The sequence below is a fragment of the Vigna angularis genome, chromosome 3, assembly GCF_016808095.1.
Source record: "Vigna angularis cultivar LongXiaoDou No.4 chromosome 3, ASM1680809v1, whole genome shotgun sequence".
NCBI lineage: Eukaryota > Viridiplantae > Streptophyta > Magnoliopsida > Fabales > Fabaceae > Vigna > Vigna angularis.
In genome coordinates, this window is record NC_068972.1 from 26,880,128 (window position 1) to 26,907,795 (window position 27,668).

The 27,668-nt window shown below is 33.2% G+C and overlaps 1 protein-coding gene across 1 annotated transcript; it reads left to right on the plus strand.

The window, feature by feature from the left end:
- Positions 1-1,838: 1,838 nt before the first annotated feature.
- LOC108320238 (thylakoid membrane protein TERC, chloroplastic) lies at positions 1,839-14,035 on the plus strand. The gene is made up of 14 exons (XM_017551610.2): positions 1,839-2,205; positions 2,290-2,364; positions 2,812-2,930; positions 3,027-3,103; positions 3,515-3,602; positions 3,749-3,829; positions 3,924-3,980; positions 4,344-4,425; positions 11,414-11,463; positions 11,642-11,698; positions 11,779-11,857; positions 12,197-12,255; positions 13,581-13,638; positions 13,720-14,035. The coding sequence occupies exons 1-14, from the start codon at positions 2,088-2,090 to the stop codon at positions 13,809-13,811; spliced, it is 1,092 nt and encodes a 363-aa protein (XP_017407099.1). The 5' UTR covers positions 1,839-2,087; the 3' UTR covers positions 13,812-14,035.
- Positions 14,036-27,668: the final 13,633 nt, after the last annotated feature.

Below are 27,668 nucleotides of genomic sequence, written 5' to 3' on the forward strand. Positions count from 1 at the left end.
AGGCTTAATTACCTACTTAGTCCCCATGTTCGGAGGTAATTTGCTGTTTAGTACCCGGTTTTAAAAATGTAGGCATTTGATACCTATGTTTTGAAATTTGTATCAATTGAATCCTACCCACTTAACGCCGTTATAAATCTAACGTTTTTCTGACTGTGTATGTGATTTGTGGACGAGCGGTTATGGACGAGCGTTCGCTTCGTTGGACGAGCGTCCTCTTCTGCCTGACTGGGCGTACGCTTCGCTGGACGAGCGTCCTCTTCTGCCTGACTGGGCGTTCGCTTCGCTGGACGAGCGTCCTCTTCTGCCTGACTGGGCTTTCGCTTCGCTGGACGAGCGTCCTCTTCTGCCTGACTGGGCGTTCGCTTCGCTGTACGAGCGTCCACTGAACGTACTTGCGTCCACAGGGCGAGCGTTATCAATTGCTCATCCAGCGAAGCGAACGCCCAGTCAGGCAGAAGAGGACGCTCGTCCAACGAAGCGAACGCTCGTCCATAACCGCTCAACCACAAATCACATACACAGTCAGAAAAACGTTAGATTTATAACGGCGTTAAGTGTGTAGGATTCAATTGATACAAATTTCAAAACATAGGTATCAAATGCCTACATTTTTAAAACCGGGTACTAAACAGCAAATTACCTCCGAACATGGGGACTAAGTAGGTAATTAAGCCTATTATAAATTTTTGTGTTTTATTAATGTTTTATTTATTTTAAACTATATTGTTTTACTTCTTTTATACTTTTATTATTTAATTTATTTATAGTTAGGCACTGATCCCCTTATTTATTTATATTGATGTCATTTAGTTTATTTCTAGTTATGCACTACCGTCCTTTATTTATTTATATTTATATAATTTAATTTATCTTTAGTTATGCATTGATAATTATTGTTTATTTATATTTATGTCATTTAATTTATCTTTGAGTTACACTAATCCTCTTTATTTACTTATGTTTATGTAATTTAATTTATCTCCACATCGGTCTTTTTCATATATTTATGTTTATGTTATCTAGTTTATCTCCAATCATGCAGTAATCTTATGCATGGACCATATTTATTAATTCATAATTATTTTATTTATATCTTCATATAGGCATAGTCGTCTTCATGAAATTTAATGATTATGTTATTGAATTTATCTACATTTATGTATTGTTATTTATATTAATTTACATATTTATTTATTTATTTGTATGTGATATTTTAACCAATATTTAGTTATTAATTTAAGAATTAAATCTGATTTTAGTATCTCAATTTTTATGTAAAGTAAGTTTTACTCATGTTTAAAACTTTATTTGTCGAATAATAAGATAATGAATTTGGTGAAATAAAATAAAAGAAAATTAATTTTTTTTCCTATCTAAACCTTATACTTAGTTCCAAAATCCAAATATATTAAATTTCTAATCGTAGGACTAAGACTCGCTATTCCGAACAAATAAAGAAAAAAAGTCTTTGACACACAATTTTATTTTATTTTTCTCTAAAGCGAATTAATAAAAACTCAAGAAAAGCTATACTATAAAAGAAAATAAACATATATTTATTTTTTATTTGTGAGAATAATTAATCTAAAAATCATTTTTCGATTCTATTTGACTCTTATAAAATCATTATGAATTTCACATTTTAGGAAAGTAAACACTTTTCATTTTCTTTTACGTGTAAAAGCGTTTTTATTTGTTTTACAATAAGCTAAAATTTTTATTTTCTTCCGTAATTAGCTATTTACTTAAAATAAATGGTAACCGTCTTAATAATTATTTAAAATATTACATAATAATATTTGTAGATCTTTGTTAAAACAAAGCGGTGACCACACTTAATCGAAACACAAACACTACACGAACCAGGCAGAAACAACAGCTTATCCCTTTTACAATTCTGGTCGAAACACAGCTGTGGGAGAAGAGCACCACATCAGAGATTCCTCCTATATTCCTTCTCTCTCTCTCTCTCTCTCTCTCTCTCTCTCTCTCTCTCTCTCTCTCTAACTTTGGTTTCATTGCTGTGTTGTGTGGCAACTTGTGTTGTACCCATCCAGAAGTGTCCCAAACCCAACCCCAAAGTTATGGGATTGGCCTCTGTTGCTCACAATGGCGTCCGAATTCCATTGAAGTTGGATCACATTCGCAGGCTTTCACACTCTGCTTATGCACTTCACCATCCCATCTCTTCCTTTTGTTCAGGTCTGCTGCTACTCTCTCTTTTCTCTTACCTCAAACCCAAACGTATCACTCATATCATTCAAGGGTTTTCTTTGTGTGTGGCAGTGTACCATCATCGACCTCCTCACCCTGTTCCCCTTTTAATCTCCAGACGAATTGGGCAAGACAATTATGCCTCAGGTGATGACCCCTGCATTCAGAACAAGGAAATTTGTTTGCTTTGTTTGCTTAGGGTGTGTTTGATTTCTATTTGGTTTTAGTTTTTGAAATGCTACTAAATAAGACTGCCCATAAAGGTATTTGAAGATGAGGGAGCATCACCGTGTTTTGGTGTTTAAAACATTTGTTTCCATAATGATTTTCAAAACTTAATAGATTTTGAATAAGAATTTATCATGAGTAGTCTGGAATTCTTTTAGAAAACAGCTTTTAAAACCAAAAAGGTAACAGGGAATCAAGCATGCTCTTATTCACTTCAAATTATGTATAGAAATCCATCTTCGTTGGAGTTATACTCCCATGTTGAAGTTGGAGGCTAAACTATTCATTTCTGATCCGTGTATTATATATAATATATAATTTCTCTCTCTCAAAAGAATTGTAAGTGAAAATCGTATGAATTTTCAGAGGTAAAGAGGATTAATGCTCAACCAAAGGATGACATTGGCAATATTGACAAATCTCCTTCTCAGGAATCTCTAGCGAATGAAGATTACAATTCCTCCATTAGAAATGTAGCCTTATGGGTGGGCACACATCTACTATGTCTTTACTGCTTTCTTTTACAATTTCTCTAGTTGTATAGAATTAGAATTACATCAATTGTGTAAGATTTCTTGTAGGTCTGCGCTGCGGTGGCATTTGGTGTTGGTTTGGGTTTTAAGGAAGGTTTTGACAAAGCATCGGAATTCTTTGCAGGGTACGCTGAATAATTTAATTTCGTTATCAACTAGAAAGTTGGTCCAATTTTACAGTGCTAGAGTAATTAAGGTTCTGGATGAGTCAAAGTTTGATATCATGCAAAGTTTCTTGAAGATTACTTATCATAGGGTGTTTCTGATGCCTTCATCTCTCTCTCCCTCTCTCTTTTCAATATGCTTCTCCTGTTCCTCTATATTTATGCCCTCTGATTAAGTACATATCCTAGAGATTGATCAAACACCGATTTTTGAAGTTATAGCATATTGGATGCTTATTTTGGTTTTATGAACTCTATGTCTATGGTTTGAACCTTGCTGGCACCACTTCATTTCTCTCTCTGGTTTGCTTTCACTTTCTTGAGTGATGTACTTACTGGAATGGTGGCCTTTGACTTTTATGTATTTCTTAGGTACATATTGGAGCAAAGTCTTTCTGTAGATAATCTCTTTCTCTTTGTTCTGATATTCAATTACTTCAAAGTGCCGGTTACATATCAGGTGATGTATAGAACTTGTCGCGGGTAAACTATGAGCAATTTCAACTTCTTGTTCTAATGGTTCTCAGATTATGAATTTTTAGTTTTATTATAAAAATTAATAAAACTGTTAATTGGTCATTTTTCCTTTACTTATTGAACTCACAGAATCGTGTGCTCTCCTATGGTATTGCTGGAGCAGTTATCTTTCGTCTGACGTTAATACTTATTGGAACAGCTACCCTTCAGGTGTGTTTCATGATGGATATATTTTCCATATTTAACTATTTTCAGTGACTTTTATAATTGTTGCTGATCATCTTGTTCATTATCATGCCATTAGAGATTTGAAGCAGTCAACCTTCTCTTGGCCGCAATATTACTCTACTCATCATTTAAGGTGATGTTCACAGTATTTGAAATTTGGATCTATTGATCCTTATAACACTATCCATGTTCATGTTTGTCAAGGAAACATGATCCTTAATAGCTTAAGATATTAGACAAAAGCACATGAATGTTGATATTATACAACGATTAAAGAATATTTCCATTTTATAATTACTTTTAAAATTCAGTTTAATTATGAAGGAGTGAGAATCACGAGGATCACAAACAAATCATCTAAAATATTAAACTTTTAGATGGAATCACTAGAGTGTTTTTATCTCTAACAATATAATATATTAGGAGGTTCATACTTGTGGTATTTTCAATTCTATGCACTGGTTTTAATCACAGCATGTTATTGTTTGATGAATAGTTGTTTTCCAGTGAAGAAGATGAATCCGACTTATCTGATAACTTTGTGGTGAAGACGTGCCAGAAATTTGTCCCTGTAACAAGTAATGTTCTCTAATCATGATTATTTATTTCTCTCGTAGTTCGATAATTCAGTGCTGATTTCTTGGGTATTCTGAAATTGAATTTTTATTTATATTTTGAAAAAATCACAAGAATTGGTGGAAAGCTTAATCTGACTTTGCTAAAATTGAAAATGGATGTTTAAGCAAAAATGGCGGAATCAAAGTTTAATTTGCCAATGGTCTAGAAAATTTTAGTTTTTTCTTATGGAATTGTGTATGTCCATATAAGTGTAACTCATGTTGTTTGGTAAATGCAAACAGTAATTTTGATTTCACAAGTACTATATCATAGTCTTAAATTTAGGAGAGAGAATATATTTGTTATTATTTGTCTCCTTACATGCATTGGATATATAAACAAGAGCTTATTGAATGAACAACGTATTCTACAGAACAAATCCTTGAAATTGTGGGATTGTTATTCTAGTAATAATAGCAAGATACACAGAATATAACAAATTAAATACAGGGGAATAATATCTAAAATTTCCTAAAATATATTTTGACATTGCCCTTCTAGCTGGTGAATAAGTGTTTTCCATTCCTAGCTTAGATATAATTCTTTTAAAATTACTGTTGCTCAGTCCCTTGGTGGGTATGTCTACAAGTTGACCTTGAGTGGACACATATGGGATGCAAATCAAGCTTTTCTTTGATAAAATGTTTGTCCACCTCAATATGTTTGGCTCTATCATACTGTACTGAGTTGTGGGCTATACTAATTGCAGATTTATTATCACAATATAGCCTTATAGGATCATCCCACTTTATCCTTAAGTCTTCCAATATAATCTTCAGCCATAAAAGTTCACATATTCCTTGGGCCATTGCTCGACATTCTGCTTCAGCACTAGATCTAGCTACCACACTTTATTTTTTGCTCTTCCAAGTTACTAGGTTTCCTCCAGGAAAGGTACAATATCCAGTAGTTGACCTCCTATCCACAGTTGAACCTGCATAATCAGCATCTCAAGACTAGCATTTTTATATCTTTTGAACAAAATTCCTCTTCCTGAAGTCCCCTTTTTAAATACTGGACAATTCTAAGTGCAACTTGTAAATGTGCTTCCTTTGGTTGATGCATAAATTGGCTAACTAAGCTCACAACAAAGGCAATATTTGGCCTAGTGTGAGATAGGTAAATAAGTCTTCTCACAAGTCTTTGGTACGTTTCTTTATCCACAGAAAAATCCTCCTCTACACTCCCGAACTTTATATTTGGATCAATAGGTGTACTTGCTGGTTTGCAGGCTGTTTTACCTGTTTCCTTAGCAAATCAGTGATATATTTTTGTTGGGATATGAAAATTCCTTTATTGGAATGGGCTACTTCAATCCCCAAAAAATATTTTAGGTTCCCTAAAGTCTTGATTTCGAATTCCTTGGCAAGGTATTGGCTCAACCTTTGTTGTTCCTTTTTATCATTTCCAGTAATAATTATATAATCCACATAGACCATTAGTATTGTTACTCTCTCTAAATCAGAATGTTTGATGAATGTTAGAATAATTACTGTTATATATCATCATTAAGGCTTGTCTACTAGACCATTAATGAGTCGTACCTAGTTCTGTACCTAGAGGTCTAGTGCAGACTCTTGATGTTCCATGTACTCTTGTGTTTTCAATATATATAGAAGATAATGAGAGGGATCTGTTAAGCCCTCAAGAATATATTTTCTCAGTTTTAATCTCAAGTTGGTATCAGAGCCATGGTTAGAGCCTATCCTAGCGATATTTCTTGTTTCTTGGGCATTTCTATTCCATCCGCTATCGGGCCGTTATCAGACCATCCAATTTTTACTATCTCGCACGAGATGTCTATACCTCGGCGTGAAGGGGTGTGTTGGAAGTCCCACATCGACTAGAGATAAGGCCAAATTATAATATATAAGTGAGGTGCAAACCTCACCTTACAAGCCGGTTTGGGAGGATGAGTTAGGCTTAAAAACTCAACTTCTAATATGGTATCAGAGCAGGAACCTGCTCTGGTTTCTGTCCTGGGTTGTCCACCAGCATTGTCATTGCTGTTCGCATCTGTCCGGTGCCCTTTGTCGTTGTCCGCGGTTGTCTTGTCACTATCTGCAACTGTCAGCTGCAGTTTGAAGCTCTTCAACTTGGTTCTCTACCATCTCGCATCTGTCCGCCGTCGTCCGCCGCCATCCGCCGTCATTGTTCTGTCCGACGACCACTGGATCTGGTTCGTCTCTTCACGCGACGACCACCCCCACCGGTGCCGGAGTCTGATTCTCCTCCACGCTCTGCCCGTCGGAAAGTCACCGTGACACCTCCATAGCTGTCGCCTGAGCCTCCTCTGTCTGTTCTGACCCTCAAAACCTTACTTCATTGAGGTCCAGAAGCTCCCCTTGAAGAAAACCCTAAGAAACCCTCTAGGGTTTTCTGGTTCCTCACTGTCGCGCTTTTCCTTCTCCTATTTTTATCAAGAATGGCGTCTGGAAGTGTTCTTTCTTTCTCTGGAAGTCCCTTAATTACTTCCGAAAAGCTAAACGGAAAGAATTATCTGTCTTGGTCTGTTGCCGTGGAAATGTGGTTCCTCGGTCAAGGAAATTATGACCACCTTGAGCAGGATGGAAGCCAAGTACCTTTTGAAAAAGCTGAACAATGGAAACAAGCAGATTTCCAATTGTGTGCCCTATTGTGGCAATCTGTGGAACCCCGACTTTTGATATCTCTTAGAGCCTTCAAAATGTGTCACCTCTACTTGTTCCTCTTCAGCTTTAGCTTCACATATAGTGGTAGTATTCTTTTGAATTTTTGTTTCCGGTCCAAAAGACAGATTTGGTAATATAAAAGGCTCAGCTTCCTCTCTTAACATCTCCCCCTAAAGATGAGATTGGTCAAAGTAGCTTACGCGTTCATTGAAAGTAACATCTCTTGACACATAATTTTTTGGATGGGGCATGAAAGCACTTATACCATTTTTATGTGGCTGAGTACCCCAAGAAAATGCATTTTATTGCCCTTAGGTCAAGTTTTCCTCTTCCATTACTATGAACATGAGCAAAGGAGACGCACTCAAATATTCTAGGTTGAAGGTTATTTTTATGGATTATATGTGTGGTAGAATGAGTTTAAGACTTCCATGGGGGCTTTGAGGATAAAACAGTAGAAGGTAATCAATTAATCAAGTAAGTAGTAGTGAGAATAGCTTCCCTAAAATCTTTTCGGAACATTATTTTGAAAAAGAAGTGCTCTAGTTTGATCTAATAAGCGCCCATTTTTCCTTTCTGCAATCCCATTTTGTTGGGGTGTGTTTACACATGAGGATTCATGGATTATTCCTTCCTTTTAACCAAAAAGAATTTAGAGTATGATTGAAGTAATCTTTGGCATTAACCTAATTACTTTTATACTAGACATTAATGGGTGGTCCGATAGCGGGTGGAACAATATGCCCAACAAACAACAAATATCGTTCGGATAGGCTCTAATACCATGTTAAGGAGTGGACTTTAAGCCTAACTCAATCCCACAAAATCGGCTTGTAAGGTGAGGTTTACACCCACTTATATACTATGAACTGGCCTTATCTCTAGTTGATGTGGCACTACACCCCCCCCTCACGCCGAGATATATATATCTCGAGCTTGGGACTAGACATTAATGGGTGGTCCGATAGCGGCCTGATAGCGGATGGAACAATATGCCCAACAAACAACAAATATCGCTAGGATAGGCTCTAATCATGGCTCTGATACCGTGTTAAGAAGTGGACTTTAAGCCTAACTCAACCCCACAAAACTGGCTTGTAAGGTGAGGTTTCCACCCAGTTATATACTATGAATTGGCTTTATCTCTAGTCGATGTGGCACTTCCAACATTTATATTAACCCCAAATTGATATTTAATCATTGAAACAAACGGTAGAAAAACATAGTTGACTTCAGATTTGTGTTTAAGAAGGAAAAGCCATGTTACCCTTGTACAATCATCTATAAAGGTTATAAACCATTTAGTCCCTGAGGTACTAGGAATATTAGAGGGACCCTATACATCCGTATGAACAAGATAAAATGGAGAATTGCTTACTTTGTTGCTGATAGGAAAAGGTACATGCTTGTGTTTGGCAAGCTCACATCTCAAAATGAAGATCTTTCAAATTTAAATTTTTAATAAACAAGGAAGGAAATATTAACTTTATGACCCGAAATGAAGGATGTCCCAAACAACAATGAAACAATTGGATTTTTTATTTGTTGGCTATGGAGGATTACGATATTAAAGAGTGACTCTCAAATGGGCAGACTCAAATCTTCTATGTAGTAAAGGCCATTCCATTCTCTAGCATGTCCAATTGTCCTCCCTGACTTCTTGTCGTGCAATATACAAGAGTTGTGATGAAAAACTACATTACATAAGAGGTCCTTGGTATGTTTTTGTATAGATATCAAACTTGTGGATAATTTAGGGACATGAAGAACATTTTCTAGTATTATGATTGGGGTTATTTGGACATCTCCTTGTCTAGCTGTAGTTATGAGGGTTCCATCAACTATAGAAATTCTTGCTGTTGGGACATGGGGAATATGTGGAGAAGTGTTTAACAAATGGTGTCATGGTCTGTGGCTCCAGAGTCTAGTATCCAGTAATGGGTAAAGGGGATATTTGAGACATTAAATCCACAAGAAAATGGGAAATTACTGGAGTATGTCAATGAACACGTACCTGTGGATTTTTCCAATTTACTAAGAAAGGACCTTACTCTTTCTAACTCCTCATGGTTGAGTTGGATAGATCCTTATTGACTTTCAGGACCAGCAACAACATGAGCTTGCCCCCCTCTCCTTCGAAGGCCTCCTTTGTGTCCCCAATCTTTGCTTTGAAGTTTTCCATGTAACTTCCAACATTTGTCCCTTGTGTGAGACGGCTTGTTGCAATAGGTGTACCAAACTCCTTCATTTTTGTTCTTTGTCCTCTTGGAAGAGGGCCTACTTTCTTTTGTTCTGCAGCCCTGGCTATTTCTCCTTCAATAATCATAGCTGAATTATTTGCAATTGGGGTCAATAGCATTAGTATCCTTCTGCTTTCTTCACTTTGAATAATTGCCAGTACTTCATTGAGTCCAGGAACCTTCCCCTTGCCTAATATTTGGATTCTGACTTGATCATATTCTTGGTTTAGGCCTACCAAGAAATCATACACTCGATCTTGTTCAATAATGTATTCTCTTAGAATTGCTGAATCGTCAGAATATTTCACCTTTATGACCCTGTAATGATCTAATTCCATCCATAAAGATTTGAGTTGAATAGCATACTTTGTGACAATTTTAGTGCCTTGTTTGACTGTCATTGTTTTTACTTTCACCTCATAAATCTGGGCAACATCCTTTGCCTTAGAGTAGGTTTGCTCTATTGCAATCCATATAGCCTTCATAGAAGTAAGGAACATACATGTATCACTAATTTCGGGAACCATTGAGTTCCATAGCCATGTCATGATCATGGAGTCTTCTTCATCTCATAACTTGAATCTGGCATCTTTCGCAGGGGCATCATTAGTTTGATGGTTGACCTTTCCTTTCCCTTTTAGAATGGTCTTAATGAGTTGAGACCATTTAAGATATTTTTTTCCATTCAATCGATAAGCTGAATGAACATTCTACAATTCTCCCATACTCTGGAACTTGTCTACATTTTCCATTTCAACCATTACATAAATGTGCAATTAAGGCACAAAATCGAAGATTGATGATGAGTTGCGATTAAACTCTAGGGTTGGGCAACAATGAAGGCTGCGATGGAACTTTAGGGTTGGGCAGCATGAAGGCTATGATGGAACTCTAGGATTGGATAGCAATAAAGGCTGCAATCAAATCACACGGTCAGAGGCTCTCAAGGATAGGGAGATTTGATACCATCTTCCATTTCAACCATTACAAAAATATGCAATTAAGGCACCAAACACGAAGACTGATGATGAGTGTTTGAGATTACGTAGGAACGAAGGCTGTGATGAAACTCTAGGGTTGGGTAGCAATCAAGCCTGCTATGGAACTCTATGGTTGGACATCAATGAATGTGATGGAACTCTAGGGTTGGACAGTAATGAAGGCTGCAATCAAATCACACGGATAGAGGTTTCCAAGGATCAGGAGCTGTGATACCATCTTAAATTTAGGAGAGAGAATATATTTCTTATTATTTGTCTCCTTACATGGATTGGATATATACACAAGAGCTTATTGAATAAACAACTTATTCTACGGAACAAATCCCTGAAATTGTGGGATTGTTATTCTAGTAATAATAGTAAGATATAGAGAATATAACAAATTAAATTCATGGGAATTAAATCTAAAATTTCTTAAAATATATTTTGACCAGAATTGTGGAGAAAGGTATATCCTATTGTAGCTTCCTTCTAGTATAACCTGGAATACTTTTTTATATTGGGTTGATCCACGGTTCCTTTTTGGAATGTTTGATTAGAATACATGGATAAACAAAGGCGTAGCTACATAGTTACTTTTATGCTCATTCTACCTGGGTCAATGTAGTTGACAAAATATATTGTTGGCATATACATTTCATTAGCGTTGTTAGATAGCTGCTATAGTGCTATCACATTCTGGAATTTCTCAAATCCATGATTGCAACTGTCTGCTATTGCAACTGCTATCATTGTTGTGGTTGTGGTGTGCTGCATAGTCTTGTCATCACTGACAAATCTTAAACCAATTGGACTTCCGGAGTTAACATAATATTAATTTTTATTTATTTTGCGAACAACTTAAGTTTTATAGATATATAATTAATCTAACATATTTCAACTGTTTTGTGACTTCCGCAATATGATGTTGCAGATTATTGACTTTCCGCCATTTTCCGCAATCTACGATTGACAACATTGCTTTTTCACTTGGCATGCCATTGTCTGCACTGATTCAAGTTTTACTGTGTTGTTCGCTTATCATCTAAAATCATATTTCTGACAAAATTATTGCAGCGTACTATGATGGAGATCGATTCATAACAAATCTTGGTGGGGTGTGGAAAGTAAGTTGTAAATTACTAATCATCTTTATTTTGATTAATTTTTATATTTTTCTCAGCATGATTACATTGAACTTTTTACTACATCATAGTTGTTCCTTCTATTTCAGTAAAAAAATATTTTTTATGAATTAAATTAATTTGAACTTGATTTCTAACAGGGATCAAACATTTTGGGCAGGCCACCCCGTTGCTTCTTACGGTAGCTGTTATTGAGCTCAGTGACATTGCATTTGCAGTAGGTTTTTCTCCTCCATCTATTTCGTATGGAATGTCTAGTTAAGTTCGCATTGGAATGTTAACTCAGTTTTCCTTTAGGTTGACTCAATACCTGCAGTATTTGGTGTAACGCGGGATCCATTTATAGTCTTTACTTCTAATCTTTTTGCCATTTTGGGTACGTTCTCTTTGCTTACATTCCCCTCATGCATATCTGAATTTGTTTTCTATAATGTTTTGGAATTGGGATTTGCATATCTGAATTTGTTTTCTATAATAAAGTCTATTTTATTGGGCAACATGCTGTAGTATATAATTTTATAACTGAGAATTTGTTGCACAGAAACTGTTATTTTCTAACTATATTATATTTCCGTACTTCACTGCCCTATGGAGCGCAGAGAGGCAAAATAGTTCATTCTTGTCGTACTCTCATCACGTGTGTATCTGTCCAATTATGGATGCTTTTTCTCAGAAGTTTATTTGAATTTAAACCACTTCTGTTTGTCAAATGTAGGTTTAAGGTCGCTTTATTTAATAGTATCGGAGGGTATGTCCGAGTTGAAATACTTACAGGTAAATATTGACTTTGTCTGTTTTGATATACCTTGGCTGCTGCATAACTTTTTCCGTTTACATGTCTATCATTTAACATGACCATGTGTATTACTGTTGGGACTTAAACTATGGTTCTGATATCATTTCCAATTGTTGCTTCCTTGGGCTTCCTGCTTCGTATAGAAATTTTCTACTTCATCCTAAATTGTCCTTGAAAAAAATGCTCTTTTTTTATCGGGAGCACAATTATTGCAGGAAAATAGACATGTGTTTGAGTTATGATGAGTGGAAAACAAAAGTTACTGCAAATTTATCCTTCAAGGAAGATAGACAATTTTCATGATTATACTAAAGGAATGCCTTAGTTATGTAGGACAGCAACAAAAAGTTATCAAAAGGTCAGATGGGCTAGCCTGGGCTGAAAGTTGACCCTAGCCTGTTTGGCTGAAGGTCAAGTTAGATCTATTCAGATTAAAAGTCGATTAAAAGTCAAGACAAGCTAGTCTAAACTGAATGTCTAATAAAATATTTAAAAAAATTAATAATTGTCATGTTTAAAAAGAAAGCCCATGGACTGGTCTTAGACCACAGGGTTTTTATGGACATTTTGATCTTATGGGATTTTTTGACCTTAATCCATGTGGGTCAGGGTCAAGCCTTGTGGGGTGGACCAAATTGACAGCTCTACTATTTACATTGATGGTTTATTTGCAGTCCTCACTCCCTAAGATAATCTAAAATAGAATAACAATCAATAATCACAAATTGAAATGAAAGAATAAAAACCAATAGCAATTGTATTGCTGTCACCTTAACGTTCACTTAGCATAAAACCGCTGGGTACTATACTGCACATCTACCAATGCATTTGCGGGACACTAAATACTTTCTTGTACACCTAATGTGGGCTATTTTTATTGCACATTGCTTATTAAATTCCTTTCAGAAACCAAAATTGTTGGTGATCCACTTGATACATCATTGAGAATCTCAAATTCGTGGTTGTTCTGTCAAAGGTTTTTGGTTCAAAGGATTACGCGATAATCAGTTTGAACTCTAAATTATGACTATTAGTAGTTTGTCCAATGTAATAAGTCTTGAAACGAATTATGATTGGTTTGTAACATCTATGTCATATATTTACTAATCTAGTATTTTATACTGAAGTTCATAGAAGGGCGTCCCAACATTAATTTAAGCTCAGGACAATCTGCTACCTAGAATTTTGTTGTCTCCTTACATAGGATAATGCATGTTGCATATTAATTGTTGTATCTTACAACGCTTCTGTTTACTTATACTTCCATCCTTGTTATTGATTTCCAATTTTTGGTTTTCTTTAGCCCTCCATTGCTGTTGTTCTGGGATTTATTGGGGTTAAGATGATCCTGGACTATTTTGGTGAGTATACATTGCTTGTCAACTTAATTTATACAAAATTTGCTGTGCTTCGTTTTTCACATCTGCTCATTCACTCTTCAGGATTTCATGTCTCCACAGAGGAATCTCTTGGTTTTGTAGCCTCAAGTCTTACCATTGGAGTGGTATTAAGTCTGGCTAAGAAGTCTGAGTAACTCAGAAGCTCATTTCAACTCATCATCGTCTCCACCCCCAGACACACCTTCCCCAAAACAATGAAAACAGACCCATCGTTTCTTCTTTTATGTTGAAAACCCTCTAGTGAGGATAATTTGTTTAATACATTGGTTTCATTTGCCAATTGAGGAAAAGTTTGCTGATTATTCTGTAAAGTTGATGTTCAATGATGAAGCATAATTCTAAGCATCACTTTGGAAAATGTTCATTATCAATTCTTCAGTGATACAAGTTATAATGTGAAATGTGTTTGAAGTTAACACATTCCAATTGCTTTAAATAGTTCAAAATTAATTTTAGAATAAACAAGTCCTAAATTGTGAGTTAACATATTTTTTATGGATTTACAGAAGTTTCCACAAAAATACTATATTGAGAAATAAGTTTCATTGATTTTTAAAAATAAAAGTTTTGGATATAAAATTTTCTCTACCAAAAGAAAAATCTATTTTGTTAGAAAGGCATTTCTAATATATTATAATATAAGAAAAGAATATACTAGCAAATTTACGGTATTATTCATTTTGTTTTGTGCAAGTGTTTCAAAAGTTAATTTTTTTAACCATTTGATATTTTAAATTTTTTTAATTATATTTATATTACTTCTACATGTACATAATATTTATTTTACTTTTTTATCTATTTATTTTATTTTTAAACTAATTTGTCTATATTATTTATTTATTCTTACTTTTATACTGTTATAAATTTTAATTAGTTAGTCATTTAAAACATTATCAAAGAATAAATTTTATTTAAAGTATAAATTTTTTTGGTTTAAACCCTCGGATGGTTCTCATATTTGTATGAGAATCTCAGTTGGGTACCCATATTTGTAATTGTTTCAATTGGTGTCATAATATTTATAAAATTGAGTCAATTTTATCTTATTCATTAAATTGTCATAGAGGGCGTTAATATTTGGTGACATGGTGCACAGATAAAATGTGTTGATATGTATTTTTTGATTATGTGGACTTTCTTATTTAAATAAAGAGTCTTTTATGTGGCAGAAATGTAATTGTTTACTTTAAGAAATTAAGGACTTTTGTTTTGTGTTTGATTTTCTGAGTTTAGCTGAGGTTGCTGGTGAAGGCGCGACGAGAAGTCGCGGTTTTGGGGGGTTTTCATTTAATGATTTATAATCTGCATTAAATTCTTAGTTCATGAATGCGTTTTGGATTATGATAATAAAATTTCCATAGTTGGTATTCTCCAGTATATGAAACCCAAACCAATTAGCATTAATGATAAATCCAATTCGGGAAACTTTAATGTTTATGATAAAATTGGAAATTAAAATCCCAATGTTTCTGGAATTTAATCCTCTAGAAAATCTCTTTTAAGAACCCTAATTAAAATCAGAAATCTAAATTGGGAAAATTCCCAATTTGAAACCCTAATGCTTCTGAACCCTACGGAAAATCCAATTTTCTGGTTTCCTTCTTCTCTGGTGCCGTGGAGAAACCACCTCTAGAGGCTTCTTCTTCTTCCTGGTTCAGGTCGTGAAGGCGCAGGCAGTGGCAGTTCGCACATCAGGTCTCGCCATTTTTGGTTTTTGCATTCTGTTTCTGCTCTTCTTCTCCTTCGGTGCACTGCTCAACCATGACAGATTTCATTCTCTCACGAATGGCGGCATAGCGACAACGATCGTTTGGTGTGGCATAGCGGCAACGATCATTCGATGCGGCATAGTGGTAGCGATCGTTCGATGCGGCGCAGCGACAGAGGCGCGACCCATGGGGTTTCGTGTTCGCGTAACAGCGGCGACCCGCAGTGGCGACGATGAAGGCGCGACGAGGAGGACTCGCTCAATGGTTTTTATCTTTTTAATTACCCAACCTGCTAATGACTTGCCCCGGCGAAGCTCCGCGACCCGCAACGAGGTCCATGGGAGAGTGAGCCGAGTAAAGTGGGTGGTGGAGGGAGTCTGACCAGATTTGGATGAGTCTCAGAAAGGTTTAGGAACAAATTCATTAGTTCAATTAGTAATAAATTTTGCCACGTCAAAAACTCTTAATTTTAAAAAAAATTCCACATAATAAAACACTTTTATATCAGCGTGCATAGGTTAGCTAATGCCATCTGTGACAACTTAGTGGATAGGGCAAAATTGACTCAATTTTACAAATATTATAACCCAATTGAGACAGTTACAAATATGAGTACCTAATTAAACCAATTTGTTTCTACCATTTTTTTCGTTTCTTGATTTTATTTTATTTTTTTATGATTTATAATTATTTGATCATTAATAAATTTTAAATTAAAAATATATATTTTATTTTTATTTCTTAAAATAATATTATTTAAAAAAATTATATATATATATATATATATATATATATATATATACACATGTATATTAATAATACATATTTTTTATATTATCATTTAAAAAATTGTTTCTCTAAAAAGTTATTTTATCATTTTATTTATTTAATTTGCTTTTAAACTAATTTATTATATAAATAACAATATTTTTCAACTCTATCATTTAATATCTTATAAATTATTATTTTAATTTAAATAGAACTATTGCTTTCTTAAATTAGAAATTTTCATATTAATTTTAAAAATTTAAATTATGTATAAAATTTCCATTATATTGTTAATCAATTTAATTCATTATTTCTAAACATTATTTTAAAAATTTGATGACTTTTAAAATAAATAAATAATGATTTTTTTCTAATATGTGTTCTTAGACACCTTTTATCATCATTAAAAAGAATTTATAATATATTTATTATCAAAGAATAATTTATATTTAAAATATTTACTCATTTGATTTGTACTATTTATTTTTATTTTTAATTTTATCTATTAATAATTTCTAAAATAATTGATCATTTAATAAATTATTAAAGAATAACTTATATTAAAGTATTAATTATTTTTAAACTATTTTTTTATTTTTAATTTTATCACTTTATGATTTTTAATTATTTGGTTGGTCATTTAATAAAGATAAATAAAAAAATATATTTTATTTTTGTTTCTGAAAATAATATTATTTTAAAAGTAATATATATTTATTAACAATACAAACCATTTGTACTGTAATATAAAATATTTTCTCCTATATATATTTTCTTAATCAACTTAAACCATGATAAGCATTTCTAAAAGTTAGTTAACTTTTAAAATAAATTAATAGCTATTTATTTTAATATGTGTCTTTTAATAAATCTTATCTATAATTAAAATTTTTATCTAATGTATTTTTAATATACTTATAATTAAATAATAACTTATATTTAAAGTATTAAGTTTTCTTTTCTATGTTATTTTTTTCATTCTTTATAATTATATCTTGGTTGATCATTTAATAAGTTATTAATGATTAAATTATATTTAAAGTATTAATTATTTTCTCATACTATTTTTTATTTTTTAATTTTATTCTTTTATGATTTTAATTATTTATTCATATAAAAAAATTAAATTTAGAAAAAATATATCTTATTTTTATTTCTTAAAATAAATTATTTTAAAAATTAATATATATTTATTAAATATAATATAATTTTATTTTAAAAAAATATTAATAAAAGATTATATTTATCATTATTATATTAAATTATTATATAAATATTCTTATTGTTGAATATTTTTCATATTTTTATTATATAAAAATTAAACTAATATTATTTAATAAAAAATTAGCATGAATTATATATATATATATATATAATTTCGTAAAATGTTTTAAATAAATATTAAGTATGTTTTTAATTTTGTAAATGAAATTAGAGTTAGTTTTTGTTCAAAATTTTAATATAATTTGATTTTCAACTTTATAAATGAATAGATGTAATCTTTTAAATCCAACATTACTAATTTTTTTAAGTATTAAATTGTTTTCTGGATTGACGTTTAAGTTAGAATATGTCAAATATAACACTTCAATTTTTGGAATGTCAAAATTACGAGTAAAAATTGAAATTTTAAAATATATGCAGAAATCCAAATTTCATAAGTTTTTACAATCAACAAAAAGTAAACTATAATTCCAATTGATCACAAAATAAAATTCCAAAAAAATAGTTTAGTTTAAAATAAACTCGTAAATTTTTCTAGCTTTCTCGATTCGCTCGTCACGCTATACTGCATTTGAATTATGTGCTTGATCATTTGCTCCCGTAATAAACAATCATCGTAGGTGAAAATCACAATTACAAACATATGCGTTAATTGAGAATCAATCATACGCAGAATAACATAAACGCATATGCTATACATTCATTACAAAAACAAACACAACAACAACCCACCAACAGTTCAAATACAGTCAACGATCATCATCACAAACCAGTGATCTATCCATCGTACCCTACCATACCCCATGTTCATCATTCACGCTATACTACATCTGAATTATCTGCTTGATTATTTGCTCTCGTAATCCCGTAATAAACGATCATCGTAGGTGAAAATCACAATTACAAACATACATGTTAATTGAGAATCAATCATATGCAGAATGAGATAAACACATATGCTATACATTCATCACAAAAACAAACACAACAACAACCCACCAACAGTTCAAATACAATTAACCATCATCATCACAAAACAGTGATCTATCCATCGTACCCTACCATACCCCCTGTTCATCAGAACCACCTAGTTCGAGTCATCTTGCCATTAATCTCCAAACTCATCCTCTTCTCGCATCACACGACCGAAGAGAACCCCTTTCCCGCATCGCACGGCCGAAAAGGATTTACTAGGTACGACGAGACAACCCCTCACTAACCTGTCATATCTTCACACACATACATCCAAACGACAACACACATATACACAATTCACACATGAAAACAAATCGAGAATACAAAAACAAAGAATAACAAAAGTCAACAATGTAAGCTCCCCTTACCTAGTTTTTCTGCTAAGACTTTTTCCTAGAATAAACAATGCCCTTCAATAACACCCTTAAGCTTTCACAAATCTTCACTCGATCAAACTCTCACTCTCACCCTCAAAGTTTCTATCTCCTTTTTCCTCATGGGTAGGGTTTCTATGCTAACATAATATAAATAGGAGACTTACCCCTCTTTATTCGGTTTATTTTTTGAATCTTTATAAAACCCCATTATTTTCATAATATAATCAAATAAAATTATCTTTCTTCTAATTCATTCTAATAAGTCAATAAATAATATAGTTTATCATAACTCTTTATTCTAACTGATTTTGACAAGTCTATTAATAATATATTATTATCATTATTATTAGTAATATATTATTATCATTGTTATTATTATTATTATTATTTTTATTATTATTATTAATTATTATTATTATTATTATTATTATTTTTATTATTATCAATTATTATTATTATTATTATTATTATTATTATTATTATGATTATTATTATGATTATTATTATTATTATTATGATTATGATTATTATTATGATTATTATTATTATTATTATTATGATTATTATTGTTATTATTTTTATTATTATTATTATTATTTTTATTATTATTATTATTATTATTTATTATTATTATTATTATTATGATTATTATTATTATTATGATTATTATTATTATTATTATTATTATGATATTATTATTATTATTATTATTATTATTTTTATTATTATTATTATTATTATTTTTATTTATTATTATTATTATTATTATTATTATTATTATTATTATTATTATTATTATTATCATTTATATATAAGTACGGCATATAAATGTGGATTTATATTATATATATATATATATATATAAAATAAAACTATAACCAACCCAAACCATATTAAAACCATATTTTACGTTCTTAAATAAAACAATTATTTTAATATATCATGAAATCATAAAACAAAAGTGTCACATAAAAAAATGTATTTGTACAATTATATATATAAATATTACTAAAATAGATAAGTTATATCCTTTAAATATAAATAACAAACCATTTTATCTTTTAATTAAAATAATTAACCACATGTCAAATTGACGGGTAAATTGAGGTGATAAATAGGTCTCTATCTACTTTATTAAGGGTAATAGTAAGAGGCAATAAGAAAAATTGGGATGAACATCTACTACATTGAATTTGCTTATAATAGAGTAGTCCACAAGACTACTATTCCTTCTCCTTTTGAGGCTATTTATGCTTTTAATCCTATCACACCTCTTGACTTGCTACCTCTTCCAGAGTCATCTTCTTTTGTTTATAAAGAAGGTGTATGTAAAACGAAGTTTGTCAAGAAATTGCATGAAAATGTTAAAATCCAAATTGAAAAACAAACTAAAAAATATTCAGAATACAACAACAATGGGAGAAAGAAATTAGTTTTTAAAGAGGGGGACTTAGTTTGGCTTCATTTGAGAAAGGAAAGGTTTCCATCTCAATGAAAGTCTAAACTTAGTCCAAGAGGAGATGGTCCTTTCAAGTTGGTCAAGAAAATAAATGATAATACATACATATTAGATCTTCCTAAAAGTTACAGTGTCAATCCTACTTTTAACGTCTGCGATTTAATTCCTTTCACAAGAGATGATCGACAGGGTGAAACAAATATAATTAAGGACAAATCCTTTTCAAGAGGGAGGGTTTGATGGAGGACCATCTAGGACTCACATTAGGCCTATTACAAGAGAAATGTTAAGGAGAATTCAAGAAGAAGAAGGATCACACAACACTTTACTTCTATGGAAAATCACTTACTAAATCCTTCTTCTCTTTTAAAAATATACTTATATTGTTATTTTGTAGGGTCCAATAAGGCTAGGAGATCATGGATCAACCAACCAAGAAGCTTGATAAACCAAGGGAAGCAAAGGAGCAAAGCTAGGATGCAAAAAGGGTGTTTTTTGGATTGGATAGGATGACTTCCAAATTGGACTCATGAAGGATTTTAGCTTCCGGATTGAAGAAGTGGCCTAGCCAAAACCCTCTGAAGCCTAACCATGCAAGAGATGTTTTACACATGTGTGAAATCTAATATTATTTGAAGCATGAGACGTGTGATCTACTATATGACGCCTCTTGCACGATTTGTACTTGATTTTTGGAGGGAAACTTGGTCAGAATGAAGGCTCCTCTTCACCTATATATAAGAGGGCCAATATCTTGTAAAAAGCACCTTTGAATTATAATGAAATGCTGTATAAATGTTTTCCAGCTCTTATACTCTTGGGTCAAACCTTGAGTCATTATTCTCTCACTCTCCTCTAGCTTCCTTCCCTGGTAGGAAGGCCTACTAAGCTTAGAGACTCCACACATTCACCTTTCCTTCATTCCAACCTTCATCAAACACCTTCAATGTACCAAACCTCCATGGCATTCTCTACATTCCACTACTACTCTAGACCGAGGAATGCACTGTTCGTGTGATGCTTGGATGTGCTTCCATCACTTGGTAGTCAGGGCAAGGTCGTCCATGTCTCCATCAAGATCTAAGCCACTCTTTCGTTCTATTTTCTTCCTTATTGTTCTGTTCTTTGTTTCAGTTCACTGTTTTGTGTTTTTAATTTGAGTTTTTTAGCTGATTTCGTATTTCCAATCAGTGTTTATGTAATTCAAGTATTTACTCATGTTTGTTCTAGCATTTTAATCAGTGAAACTTTTTGTTCTGAGTCATTTTTGTTTTAAATCCAAATCTGTTTTGTCAAAGGTCATGTGCTAATTTTTTTGTAGTTTTACCACTATTTTCAGTCCAGTTTAATCTGCTTTTGTTTTGATTTTGGTTTTGATTGAGTTTAGATGCAAGTGTAGCCATATATCAACCAAATAAGGTATTGAGAACCTGTTCTAGCCTTGGTGATATGAGCAAAAGCACTAGACATCTATTTCAATTTTTAATTCTGCTTAAAATTTCAAATCTCTTTTAAGCATTTTGTAATTATGTTTAATTCTGTTTGGAGCAATTTACACCACTGTCTGGTGTTTTTTAAGGTTGAAAAAGGTGTAACAAACCACAACAAGCAATGAAATGCAATTTGCATAGCTTGGTTTCTCAAAATATGATTTTAATCATGCTTGCTTCATTTTTCTAGCTTAGATTAATGTATTAGGACCTTCTTGAGTCATTTTCATTCCTACCTTAACATTTGATTCTGTTGAACTTCATTTTAGTGGTGTGGTTGATCAAAATTCTACATAATTGAGTCATTATAGGTCATTTTTCGTTATGTTGTGATTTTGTGATGTTTCGCAGTTTAGACAACTCCAAACTGATGTATTAAAGCTATTAGAATAATTCATTTGAAGTTAGAATGACCTGTATGAAGTTTAGTATGTCAAACCATCATAATTGAGCCATTTTTGGAACTTGCAAAGTGTTAAGATATCGACAAGTGTACCGAATCATATCAAGTAATAATAAATGGTAAGACCAAGTATCGTTTCCTAAGAGACTCACGACACTAGACAATCATGTAATTACTTAACTAATTAAGACTTTGAATAACAATTTTAGGGTTTTTGAATGCAAAACAAGAAAGTAAATATGAATGCAAATTGATCAATTGAGGCTAAATACTAGAATGAATGGATGAAGTTGAAAATATGAGATGAGTATGTTGTTGGGGTTTAGATTTCACCTAATTTACTCTCATGCATATATGAATTCGTCTTCTTCATTCAATTGTTAACATCACTTTCTAAATTCCTTAAAACCCAATGTCTCGACGAAGAAAGCTTATCCGTAATTACTAGATCACAATGTCTTGTATCACTAGCAATTAATTCTGCATTATGATTAGAAGCTTAAGATGACTAAAACTCATATCCCAATGTCTAGGCAATACTGTTTTTGGGAGAAAATTCTCCAGATCTAGGTTTCCCTGTATGTGTCCATATCACAAAAACCAATAATCATGTCATGAATGAGTTAAACATAACAAGCATAGAGCAAAGAAGAATAACCCTAACAATTGATGAAAGAAGCATAAATAAATAAGAATCAATTCAAATACATGAGAGTTTAGAGGTTACATCTTCCCCAACAACAAATAAGGTTTAGTTTTCCATTATCATGGAGAAACTAGATGAACAATGGAATGGAAGAGATAGAAAAATCCTAAAAACTAAAGATGATAGCTCCCACATCCCCAAATCTGCCTCTAAGAGGTGAAAAATGTGTTTCTGTGCTCAAGCCATCAAGAGATACAATCCCTAGAACGTCCAAGTCCTTAAATAGATAAAAAAAATAACAGAAAACAGGTCCAGGCTCAACACGCTGGCGCTCAACGCCCTCATTTAGGGTGCCCGGGCGAAACTGCGAGAAAGTTAGCGCTCAGCGCCCTCGGAAGGGCGCCCAGGCGTGGTGCGAGACTGAAAGTGGCACTCAGCCCCCCTTTCTGGCGCTCAGCCTCAGCAGTAGCATTCAAAAACTCACTTTTTTGCTGTTTTGCTTGCTTTTATGGCTGATTCAGCTCTATACATTGTTGGAGATTCTTCTCGGCACATTATTAGCTACAAAATAAAGGGAATTTAGTGATAAAATCATAAAGTATAACCTCTACTCACTTATTCGCAACACTAAAGCAAAAACATGAGTTCAAGCAAGTTTCTAAGTCAAAAAGGGTGCGTTTAGTATCAAAATTATATCACAGATAACGATATATTTAACCGTTATCACAACTCCAAACTTGAAACTTTGCTTGTCCTCAAGCAAAATGTAACTTGGCTTAAACAAAATAATCATACTACAATGGTCTAGCACACCAAAAAGCATTTTCCTCTAGGACAAGTAAATCACTCATGTTTACTAATCATAGAAAGATTAGTCAAGATATAATGATGCTTTAGCCAATCAAGCTTCAACTATGGTGCTCAGATAATCAAGACATACACAACAGATGCAACAACCTTATGAGTGATCACCAAGCAGACAAAATGTTACCCTATGTGCATGGAACTATTCCTCACCAAAGACGGTGTTTCACTCAAGCACTCAAAAGTGTTTCACTCAAACTCAAAGGTGTATAGTGAGGTGACACTCTTAACCACATATCAAACACACTCACAAGCAAGTTATCATCACAAGGACTTTTCAAGGCTTGTAACATGGCCGGGTTAAGAAGAATATTGGTTTTTCTAGACAAAAAAATCCTTGAGTTAAGAGAGTGCACAATTCATTTATTCACATTAACAATCAACTCTCTTTCTTTTTTTTATGTGAGAAACAAATTTTAAACTTATTCCCAACTTTCCTTTCATTGAGCTTAACCTTTTTTTTTCTTTCTTTTCTTTTTCTTTTGCTCAATGCTCTTTAATGAATTTCACAAAGTTCTTTCCGGTTTCTCACAACCCCAAACTTGAACCATTCTCCATTACCATATAAACATACTCTATTTGACTCAAGGTAAGGATTTCAAAAAGGTTTTTTTTTTTTTTTAACTTTCAACTTTAGGCTCAAGGTTCAAAGGATAAAGAGAAAGATTGTTCTTTGTTGGGTTCATCTATTAGCATTGACTCTAAAGGAGAAGAAAACAAGGCCTTGATCATGTGTAACAAGTAAGCAAGTTGTTCAATCATAGAACATTAGGCAAAATCAATCATGCTTCCAAAGTAATAGCATTCAATGAATCAAAGACTCTGGAGTCCAAACTCTCACAGGTTCAATCAAGTTCCACAACTTAATAACATTCTACCAAGCAAATTAATCACAATTGACATCATTAATCTGTTTTTAACACAACTATGAGCAACCACCATTTATGCTTAAAAGCCTTACCAATCGTTAACTCAACATGCATCATAGAACAATAGAGCAAACATAAGAATATTACTCATCACAAACAACAGTTTATCACATCATACCAAACCATTGCAGCACAATTCATTAAACCAAATACATAAGCAAGCTAAAATAAAAACAAAATAAACAAAATTCAAATAAGGATAAAATAAAGCAAAAATATAAAAATCCTGATCCAGCAGCATCCATCATTAGATGCTTTCATCTGAATCTTCCAACATCCATCAGTAGATGCGAATCCTTCTCATCAAAATCCATGAGTAGATGCTAATCTTTCTCATCTTCATCGGCATCCATGAGTAGATGCCGTCAGTAACATCCATCAATAGATGCTCTCATCTAAATCATCCTAGCATCCATCAGTAGATGCTATCATCTGAGTCCTCCTAGCATCCCTTAGTAGATGCTGTCCAACATCCATAAGTAGATGCTGTCATTCTTGCAAAGCAAAATCAAATCCAAACCACACAAATAATCAATTAAAAAGAAAAAATCAGAAATTTGGTTGCCTCCCAATAAGCGCTTGTTTAACGTCACGAGCCTGACACCTTTAAGCTCAATCTGGATCTTTGATGTTGGCGTTCTTCTTTCGTTCATGACACCAACAAAATCTCAGTATATTCCTAGGCATTACCTTTACTCTCCTAGAATAAGGAGCCTCAATCTCAAAAACTCGTTTTGCTTTAATATCCTTAATAACCCATAACTTGTTCTTGAATTTCATTGGTTGGCCAGGCTTGGGTTCATTACTTTCCAGCACAGAGTCTTGGTGAACTAGTTCTTCTTTATCCCTATCCTCTTCATTCAATTTTGGAGAGAAACAATTATGATTCCTCTTGACCAACTTTGCAGCTTGATCAGGTAAACTAGTTACTAAGCAAACGTCATCTGGTGCTTTAGGTCTAGCCTATTTTGCTTGAATTGGATGCACCTCATTGAAGACATTAAAAGTCACCTCTTCATCTTGATCTTTCAATGTTAAAACTCCATCATCTACATGAATTACGACCTTGGCTATCTTCATGAATGGTCTTCCAAAGATGAGCGGTATCTCTACATTCTCTCGATCTCCATCACTACAAAATCAACTGGGAATTGGAGTTTATCTATCTGAACCACAACATCTTCCACTACACCATAAGGATGCTTGATGGACCTATCCGCCATTTGCAACACCATTCTTGTGGGTTTGACCTCTAGACCATCAATCTTTTTGAGCAAAGATAGGGGCATCACGTTGATGCTAGCCCCTAAGTCAACTAGAGCCTTCCCTATATCATGATTCCCAATGGTACAAGAGATATTTAGACTTCCCGGATCTTTGAATTTTGAAGGGAGAGTCTTCTGCATAATGACACTACAATTGCCCTGCACTTCAATTGTTTCCTCATCTAAATATTTCTTCTTCTTGTTGAGGAATTGCTTCATGTTCTTAGCATAGGCAAGAATTTGCTGTAGTGCTTCAATTAAGGGCATAGTAATCTCTAATTGCTTGAAGATCTCCATGAAACGCCCAAATTGTTTCTCTTTTTCAATCTTTTTTTGATAAGGAAGGGGCTTCTCAATTACTTTTTTTTTCTCTCATCCTTTTCTCCTTTCTTTTTCCTCTCATATTTCTCAACTTCTTTTCTCTCAACCTCTTCTTTTCTCTCTTTATTCATCTCTTCTTTTTCACTCAACTCAACTTTTTCTTTTCTCTCAACTTTTCTCTCATCTAACATTGTGCCACTTCTAGTCATAATGGCATTGCACTCCTCCTTAGGGATAACTTCAGTATTAGCCCCAAAACTCCTGCTAGGCATCTCCTCCAACTTCTTAGCTAATTGACCAACCTATATCTCCAAATTTCTAATGGCAGCTTCACTGCTTTTGTGATTGGAGATTGACACTTGCATGAATTGTTGGAGTGTCTCCTCTAGCTTTGTAGTCCTGTCAAATAAGGAGGGTTGTGGTTGTCATTGCTGCTGTGGTGGTCTATTGAATTGTCCAGTGATAACAATTGAAAAACTTGCCGGGGACTCGTGGTTTAACTAGTTCATTTGTGTGATTATTGATTATCTTTGACTTGAATTTTGAAATTTGAATTTCTATTTTTATTTTTCTGTTTTTATTTTCTGTTTATATTTTTCTATTTTTATTTTATTTTATTTTATTTTTTGTTTTTATTTTTATTTTATTTTATTTTCGGTTTTTTCGGTTTTTATTTTATTTTATTTTATTTTCTGTTTTTATTTTTCTGTTTTCTGTTTTTATTTTTCTGTTTTTATTCTATCTTATTATCTCTTATATTATTTCTTCTATATCTTTTTGTGCTAACAAATTTTTCTAGGGACTTGTTTTCTTGTGTATGTAGGAGGCAATTCGAACTAGAAGCAAGAAAACCTCGGAACCTCTTCTTGAAGGTTTAGACGAAAGTAGACGGAGGAGAAGAATCCGTACATCTAGAGAACTTTTTCCTCCTCCGGAAATCCTTTTACAACCTTCACCACAAGGTTCTTACCATAGCACTGAGGAGATGGAGAATAATAATGTCAGACGGACTCTTGCAGACTACACTAATGTGGTTGGACCTCAGCATTTCAATAGCATAGCAAGACCAAGGGTCAATGCAGCTAATATGGAGGTGAAACCAGCATTAATCCAACTGGTGAAGAGTAACCAATTTAATGGGTTGTCGCATGAAAGCCCATATGAGCACCTCACAACATTTAATGAAATTTGCAATACAGTGAAGATAAATGGGGTGCCTGACGAAGCAATCAAACTTAGCCTGTTTCCATTCTCATTGGGAGGCAACGCTAAGCTTTGGTTGAATTCTTTTCCAGAAGGGAGCTTTGCAGAGTGGGAAGATGTAGTGACAAAGTTCTTGAAAAAATACTTCCCACAGTCCAAGGTAAATAAAGGAAAGCAAGAGATATCATCTTTTAAGCAAGGCATGGAGGAATTACTAGGTCAGGCATGGGATAGATAGAAAAGCCTATTAAGAAAGACTCCCACGCATGGATTTGACGAGGTGGAAATAGTCCTATTCTTTCTTGGAGGACTTGGTTCACAAACCAAGTTGATGCTAGATGCCTCAGCTGGAGGCAAT